General features: G+C 46.9%; 1 protein-coding gene across 1 annotated transcript in view; it reads left to right on the top strand.

Moving 5' to 3' along the window:
* STAB2 (stabilin 2) overlaps nt 1–9,042 on the top strand; it is a 169,621-nt gene that overhangs the window by 146,165 nt on the left and 14,414 nt on the right. Inside the window, exons 59-63 of the mRNA XM_010853421.1 lie at nt 425–618; nt 1,700–1,841; nt 6,334–6,467; nt 8,500–8,665; nt 8,809–8,915. Coding sequence (XP_010851723.1) covers nt 425–618; nt 1,700–1,841; nt 6,334–6,467; nt 8,500–8,665; nt 8,809–8,915 — 743 coding nt within the window. The remainder of the gene's footprint in view (nt 1–424; nt 619–1,699; nt 1,842–6,333; nt 6,468–8,499; nt 8,666–8,808; nt 8,916–9,042) is intronic.

Below are 9,042 nucleotides of genomic sequence, written 5' to 3'. Positions count from 1 at the left end.
TTATGATTAAAAAGGGCAGAGGTGGACAGATATCCCCAGGCCTGGTCTATCAGGGCGGGGTCCCCAGCCTCCAGAATCTAACACCTGATGATCTAAGGTGGAACTGATGTAATGATAATAGAAACAAGGTGCACAGTAAACGTAATGAGCTTGAATCACCCTGAAACCAACCCCCGGCCCCTGGGAAGATTGTCTTCCATGGAACCAGTCCCTGGTGCCAAAAAGGTTGGGGACCACAGTATTAGGGTGTTAGCCGCAGGACACTAGTGTTGGCAGAGGTAGCACAGAGGCCACCAGGCACCGGGAGAGGTGGCACTGACATGTTGGGGCCCATTTCCTTGCCCGGTGCACCTGGTCCTGGGGTGACCCACACCCTGATCTGAAGCCCCTGTTACACAGAGTCTACCTTTCTCTGCTCTTGCAGTTGTGGATTTCTGCAAACAGAACAACGGCGGGGGTGCAAAGGTCGCCAAGTGCTCCCAGAAGGGCACGAAGGTCTCCTGCAGCTGTCAGAAGGGCTACCAGGGGGATGGCCACAGCTGCACGGCGATTGACCCCTGTGCAGACGGCCTCAATGGCAGGTGTCACGAGCATGCCACCTGCAAGATGACTGGCCCGGTGAGTCTCTGTCCCAGGGAAATGGGGGGTGGGGTACCACCTGTGCCTCCCTCAGCCTGGCTTCTCCACTCAGGTCACCACTGGCCTCTTCCTAAGCCTTCTTCCCACCCAAGTCTATTTCTCTATTTCTTGATAAGTCAACAAGCTAAATACAACGTGGAACCCGATGCAGGAAAAGGACCTTCCTGGAAAAACTGGTTAGGTCCACTTAAAGTCTATTGTTTAGTTAATAGTAACACATCAACACTAGTTTTTTAATTTTGACAATGAACTGTGATTAGGTAAGATGTTACCATTAGGAAAGACTGGGTGGAGAGTATAAGGGAACTACTCTCTGCATCTTTTTTTTTTTTATTTTTTTTTGCATCTTTTCTATAAATCTAAAATTATTCAAAATACAAACCAAAAAAGTAAGAAGTGGCAGGAAAAGTGCACTCACTTACACCTTTTTAGAGTGCAGTCAGTGCCCTGTTGCCCCTTTCTCTGATGGGAAGGGAAGACGGTGGGAGATGATGTCCATTAGGGCTACAAATGTGAACTCAACAGTCAGGCAGCCTCTGAGTCTTGGCTCCTGGCCTGATATGCTGTGCAGTCTGGGGCTGGCTGCTTAACCTCTCTGAGCCTCAGTTTCCTTAGCCACAAATTATGAGCCTCATAATAATGCAGACCTCACAGGATCGTTCATGGGGATTAAAGGACATCATTCATTGACTCAACAAATGGTCATCAAGCACCTACTGTGTGCTGTTGTAGCTGTCAGGGATGTAGCGATCAAAAGTTTATACGTGATAGAAGGAAGAGGCATGCTCAGTTCTGAAATCAGGCCAGTGTGATAAAAGGGATCAGGAGACAGGGAGGGTCTCTCTGAGGAAGTGACAACTGAGCTGAGATGTAAAGGAGGACACTCCATCCTGAGTCTGGACAAAAGCAAGACAGAGCAGTAACTCAACTCCCACTGGCCAGGAGGGGCATGTTGCTCATCCTTCTGAGCATCTCCTATGCTGGATGGTAGCCCGTGGAGCACATGGGATTCTGGGGGCCCAGAGAAGAGGCTCTTTCATCTTTCCTGCTCTCCCCCTAGGGCAAGCACAAATGTGAATGTAAAAGTCATTATGTGGGAGACGGGCTGGACTGTGAGCCAGAGCAGCTACCCATCGACCGCTGCCTGCAGGACAACGGGCAGTGCCATGCCAATGCCGACTGTGCCGACCTCCACTTCCAAGGTCAGAGTGATCTTGACCCAAAGTGCCTGATCTTAAGGGTTGGGGAAGGAAGCTCTGTAAGAGCAAAAGGGAAAAGTCTTAAAAACTGGGACCAAACAGCCCATGCATTGCCCAGGAAGTAGTGGGCTTCTGCAGTCCAGGGGCAGAGTACACTCAGAACTGGACTGTGAATGTTAGAACTAGGAGCTCCCTCACAGGTCGGCTACTATACTCACTCTTCCCTGGTTGCTTAGCAACCCTTGCCACTGTGGATTGGAAGTGAATCTGAGGAGCATAGTTTAAGATATTAAATAACAAAGAGATAGTGCCTCCCACAAGCAGAGCAGCAGTTTCTTAGTAGTTGTTTTAATAATAGCACATCAGTCAGCATATATACTACATTCATTTCCATGGATGATTTGAATGGTTTATCATAAACCCACAGGTAGAATCACACTAAGAATCATAACACACAATAAAAAGCCAGGTAGCACTGCAGAGATGTGGGTGGTGGGCATCTTGACCCCTGATGGAGAAAAGCCATTTGGGACCCACGAGTGGGGTTCTGAGCATGGGGCAAGGAGTGACCGCAGTGGTTCAGAAGGCGATTCAGAGCATCGTGCATTGTGGCCAATCGGGATTTACTGTTTGTTTTATAGACATGGTAATTTTAGTGGCGCAGCTTTCTGACATCTCAGTAATAACTGTTAACTTAACACCTGCTATGTACTGGCTTGGTCTGTTTGGGCTGCTGCAATATAGCCCCGGTGGCATATAAACAACAGAAATTTATTTCTCAGCTCTGGAGGCTGGAAACCTGAGATCAGGGTGCCCGCGTGGTGGGGTTCTGCTGAGGACTGTCTTCCAGGTTGCAGACCACTGACTTCTCCTAGTGTCTGCACAAGCCGAAGGAACAGGGAGCTCTCTGGGGTCCCTTTTATAAGGGCTCTGCCCACTCATTGTGGTTCCAACCTCCTTACCTAATAATCTCCCAAAGGCCCCGCCTTCATCATTGGCCATCGTTAGCATCATGATGCTAACAACATCATTGTTAGCAAATCAGGTCTCACTGCTCACCACTTACAAAATCAATATTCACAAACGTTGGTCGAAAGGAAAGGTACCAGCAATCTGGGGACGTGGTGGACTCGGTGTCCCCCTCCCCAAACCAACCTCCAACGAGTCTGCTCTGCCATGAAAGCTTTGAAAGGGAAACAGGGACGTAATCTCAGTTAATCACTGCGATGAGCGGGGACAGAGTTGTCACTATCCCCCACTGTGTGCAGGTCGACTTCTCATGATTTTTCTGTAGATGCTCTCTTGTTCACACAGTCGGTTCATGAAATGACTGAAGGGGAAGCTGGGGAAGAGATCTGGTCATCTGTTAATTACTTATTCTTCATTTCTACTTCTTCGATCTACAGAAGAAACCAACACATTAGGGGAAGGTATTATGTGATCAAAAGATTTGAAAGCTGGGCTAGGGTTGGAGATGGGTAGAACATGGGGATGCCTGGTTTAAGGTTAGTGACAAGACAAGGGGGCCTTCTGCAGAGAGCTCTGCCTGCCAAAAGCTGCTTGCTTACATGAGATAAATTGCTATCGTCTGTCTTACTACTTTTCTTCCCCCAGTTTTATTAATCTTAAAAAGGCTTCAACTACACTGGGAATCTCCTTTAAAAAAGAGACTGTCACATATTGTCATATATCCTATGTATTTCTCCTGCTTCTATACCCTCTATTTCCTCCCCCAAATGAGTTGGAGGTATCTTAGGACTTAATACATATTATTGATTAAATGTTTGTGTTCCTCACAAATTCATGTGTTAAAATTCTAACCCTCAAAGTAATGATATAAGCAGTCTTGGGCAGGAAACAGCTCCCCGGGGGCTACAGTGGAGGCTTAAAAGATGCTTGAGCTGATTAAGCAGAGAGGAGCTGGCAAGGCATTTCTGCTGGGAGGACTCATGGACAGCAGAGAATTATCAAGGGTAGTTGGGAAGGATGAGGCAACGAGGGGGTATGGTGTATTATCAAGGCTATGACCCCAAGGTAGCAGGGTCTCTACTGGGAAGAGGAATGATACCAGGAGAGAAGGGCACTCTGTAGACATGGAGAGTGAAGAAAAGGAAAGGATCCACCATAATGTAAGGTTTCCATCTCGAGAGGTCAATTCAATGGTGGTATTAAAGCAATCTGGGAGAGGGGGACCCAAGAACTTTGAAAGCTTGGTTGGGGACATTCTATGTTCAAAGTGATTGTGGATCTTCCAAGTTCTATCACAAGGTGATGGTAGGACTTCAAAGCAGAGATTCTGTAGGCAGTTGCTATGTAGGATGGGGTCAAGAATGATCAGCTGGATAAGAGATGTTGACTCATGAGTCATTTGCCAGGAGGAATGTGGAATTAAGAGATACTTGGGTTTTTTTTCTTTAGAGCACAGTTCATTTAGCCAGTCCTGCCTGTTTCCACAGCTCACAGAATCTATTCATTGCCTAGAGCATTACCCATCTTCTCCCGGGGGCTTCACTCTTCTACTTTATTATGAATACCAAGAAAATTATGGTAGTGATACTGAGCAACCAGGAGTCATATCTGGATCCACCTTCTGTTGTAGCTGAGTGGTTACCCTTAGCAAGACAAGACGGCATTGGGATAATGGCCCAGCCGTCCTGGTGGGCAGGTCGCAGAGTCATCCCACACTCAGGGGGACATGCCTACTCTCACATAGTTCAGAGGAGGGCAAACCAGCATAGCCTTTGAGGCAACCAGTTTGGCAATGTGTACGGAAAGCAATACAATAATTCATGCCAAGACTCAGAGCACCATTTCAAGGGACACATCCTATAGGAATAATCTAAGAATTGAATAAAGTTAACCTGGTGGCTCAGACAGTAAAGAATCTGCCTGCAATGCAGGAGACCTGGGTTTGAACCCTGGGTCAGGAAGATCCCCTGGAGAAGGGAATGGCAACCCACTTCAGTATTCTTGCCAGGAGAATTCCATGGATAGAGGAGCCTGGCACGCTACAGTCCATGGGCTCACAAGGAGTCGGACACTACTGAGTAACTAACACTTTCACTTCACACCACCCCAGCATTACCTAATATCACAAAAAAATGAGAAATTACAAATTGGTAAATGATGATTGAATATACTGTTATATCCTCTCAAAGACACAATTAAGAATTGTCATGGCAAGGATACGAGGCTAAACACCTGTCCATTCCTCCCCAAGCTGTTCTGTTGGTGAGTGTTTATGTTCCAGATCTGGCTGACAATATTATATGGCCGTGGAATGAATATACCATTGGCTATGATCAAAGAAGAAAATCTTGTGCATTTCCTGTTGGTAAAGAATCTGCCAGTAATGTAGGAGACCCTGGTTCAATTCCTGGGTTGGGAAGATCTGCTGGAGAAAGGATAGGCTACCCACTCCAGTATTCTTGGGCTTCCCTTATGGCTCAGATGGTAAAGAATCTGCCTGCAATGCGGGAGACCTGGGTTCAATCCCTGGGTTGCGAAGATCCCCTGGAGAAGGGAAAGGCTACCCACTCCAGTGTTCTGGCCTGGAGAATTCCATGGACTGTATAGTCCATGGGGTGACAAAGAATCAGACATGACTAAGCGACTTTCACTTTCACTGGTTTGGTCTCCACACTTCCCCTGCAGGGGGCATGGGTTTGATCCCTAGTCAGGAAACTAAGATCCCACAGACAGAGCAGCCAAAAAGAATAAAAAAAACCTTAATCTTAGCTCTTTTTGGAGGGTAGAATGTACCCTTTTAGTGGCATCTGATAATGAACTTGACAATATAAAAATGTGACTTGGTTCTTGATCTATTTCAGATCTCTGCATTAATTGGTTTAAAAGAGATATCATATATTTTAAAGATGAATATTTTCTAGTACTTTTTTAAAGGCATAATGGCAATCAGAAAATACATGTGTTCTGTGGCAGAAACTCATTTTAATGTATTTTTTTTTCATGGCTGTGAAGTTCACAAAAAGTGTTCAACTAAAAGTATCAAGGTAAAATCATGTTGTCAGAGAAAATGTATAATATTGGGAAAGAATCCTCAGAAAGAATGTTATAAGAAAGACTTCTAAAAACTATACATGCAGCATACTGCCGTATTTGTGATATACGTGACCCGCAAATGAATAGAAAAAAGACTGAAGGGGTGAAATTACATCAAAATTAAAAGTTACAAAAATGAAAATTCTGGACCAGAAGTACATCAAAATGTTAGCCATGGAGTAATGATTATTTCCAGCGAGCAGGAAGATGGGTGCTTTTTATTTCTTTTCTTTACTGTCTGGCCCCATTTCCACCTTGAACACTTGCTACTTTCATAGTTAGAAAAGAAATAAGTATTTTAAATGACATCTCAAAGGAAAGTGACATCCCAAGAAACTCTGGGATGTGGCCAGCATTCCACTTTGAAAATCTCTGCTGGGAGAACTGTCAGCTGAGGTGTGGGGCTGAACAATTCCTCTCCTCCCCCTTCTAGATACCACCGTCGGAGTGTTCCATCTACGCTCCCCGCTCGGCCAGTACAAGCTGACCTTTGACAAAGCCAGAGAGGCCTGTGCTCAGGAAGCTGCAACTATGGCAACCTACAACCAGCTCTCCTATGCCCAGAAGGTGGGTTGCCAGTCTGTGGGTGCCATGCAGGCAGGGTCTTCTGGGTGCATATGGTGGGTTTGCCACTTTCTCTTAACACAGGGGAGTCTTTGGCTGTTGCCTTCCTGGAAGGGGGAGTTCAGAGAGCTCCCGAGCATGTCCACTGGGGGTCTGTCATGTCAGCACAGAGTGGGTGCTTCACTGACATTATCATCCATTCTTACAACATCCCTGGAGGTAGGTGTTCCTACTGCCATCTTACAGATAGGGCAACTGAGGTTCGGAAAGGTAACATGTCCAATGTCACCCAACCAAGAAGTGGCAGATTCAGGACTCAACATACCCCGACTCCACAAGTCTGCTCCCAATCATGACATTCAACCACCAAGGCAGAGGCACTGACTGGAAGTGTGCACCTCACGGGTGGAAACCAGAAGAAGATCAGTTACCCACAAGTCTAGGGTGTCCCTGAGCCCAAAGGCAGCCAAGTGTCTCTGGAATAGCCCAGGTTCCCTATGCCTGGGGGGGCATTGCAAAGGGCGTACAGAGAAATTGCCCCAGCTGTCAGCCAGGTAGGAAATGAAGCTCTGTCCAGAGCTCTCTCAGCCTCTAACATCAGAAGCCCAGCCCATTTGGAAAGGTCAGCAACTCGGAGTAGCCTACCAGTGAGTGCTCACAAGATCACTGCCCATCCTCGTGATTTTACTGCCCTTCCTCCAACCTCCATCACAACCAGATCTTCAGACCTGACATGTCTTTACAAGGAACAAAGCCCTTGATGCCAGGACCCAGCATCTTGGAGGGTCAGAATTTCTTGTTTCTCCTTCTTGCTCGAGCTTCCCAGGTGGCTCAGCAGTAAGAATCCTCCTGCCAGTGCAGGAGCTGCAGGAGACTTGGGTTTAGGAATCTCTGAGTTAGGAAGATCCTCTGGAGGAGGAAATGGCAACCTGCTCCAGTATTCTTACTGGGATATTCCCATGGACAGAGGAGCCTGGCGGGCTACAGTCCATGGAGTTGCAAAGAGTCAGACACTACTGAGCAACTGAGCATGCGGACACATGCCTGCTTGTTCATTGTGTGACCTCAATCAAGGCATTGAAACCCCTGTCCCACCTGGCATGTTTATAAAGGACTAAAGATAATAAGCCACACAAGGGCTTCCCTTGTGACTCAGCTGGTAAAGAATCTGCCTACAATGTGGGAGACCTGGGTTCAATCCCTGGGTTAGGAAGATCCCAGGGAGAAGGGAAAGGCTATGAACTCCAGTATTCTGGCCTAGAGAATTCCATGGACTGTATAGTCCACAATGTCGCAAAGAGTCAGACACAACTGAGCAACTTTCACTTCACTTCACTTCAGAGGAAATAAGACAGAATGACTGACACACATGGGAACTCAGGTTTTAAGATTAAGAGCTCTGGAGTAGAGAGCCTGGGTTTGAATCTCAGCCCTGCTACTTGCTGTCTCTGTGACTTGGAGCAAGTTACTTAACCCATTTTGCCTCTATTTTCTCAATTATAGAGACCTTTTTTTTTAAGGTTCTATCTCAAAGGGTTGATGTAGGTGATAAAGGTTTTGACACATGAAAAGTGCTTGCAAAAGGACCTGGCCCAGGATAAGCTCTCAGTAAGTGTTGGGATGATGATGATGGTGATGCTGGCCATGATGGTGGTCATGATGAGGATGATGATGGTGAGGATAGTGATGGCCATCAACTGGAGTTCCATTGACCCATAAGCAGAGGAATTTGCACCTAGGGGTAACTAGCTATTTGTAAATCCTTTCTCAAGAGCAGAGGGAATAAAAATGGGTATGAAGGACTTGAGCACTTACAGGGAAGAGAAGGCACCACTTTCATTCATCCAGTGGCTCAATCAACAAAAATGTAATGAACACCTACTATGTTCCAGGCACAGGGGTACAATAGACAAAATGAGCCATAACTCCTGACTCCATGGAGTTTTCAGTCTGATGGGGGAGTCAGACATTAGCCACAAAACTCCATAATACATATGAAATCACAGCTGACCAGCATCCATCTTTGTCTCTACAGGCCAAGTACCACCTCTGCTCAGCAGGTTGGCTAGACAGTGGGCGAGTAGCCTACCCCACATCCTATGCCTCCCAGAACTGCGGCTCTGGTATCGTTGGGATAGTGGACTATGGACCAAGAAACAACAAGAGCGAGATGTGGGATGTCTTCTGCTACCGGATGAAAGGTAATGGCCCCAACCTCGCTTCAGATTCCAGGCCATGCAGCTGCTAAGCCTTCCTCAGCTGGGCTGGCCAACCTCCCAGCATGAGATGGGGTAGCCAAGACGCCTTCCGCACCAGTGTGACTCCGTGTGTTTCTGCCTTCCAGATGTGAACTGCACCTGCAAGGTGGGCTACGTGGGAGATGGCTTCTCGTGCAGTGGAAATCTGTTGCAGGTCCTAATGTCCTTCCCCTCGCTCACAAACTTCCTAAAGGTCTGTACCAAATCTGTTCGCTTTCACCTTGGGGTGGAGGGGTGAACTCAAAGCAGATATGAGAGAGTCTAGTCCTTGAGAGAAGGCGGAGGCTCACAGTCACGGTTGAGAGTGTGGACACAGCCGC

This window comes from Bison bison, unplaced genomic scaffold, assembly GCF_000754665.1.
Source record: "Bison bison bison isolate TAMUID 2011002044 unplaced genomic scaffold, Bison_UMD1.0 scf7180017864327, whole genome shotgun sequence".
NCBI classification, from domain to species: domain Eukaryota; kingdom Metazoa; phylum Chordata; class Mammalia; order Artiodactyla; family Bovidae; genus Bison; species Bison bison.
This window is presented reverse-complemented; position numbering and strand designations above follow the sequence as displayed.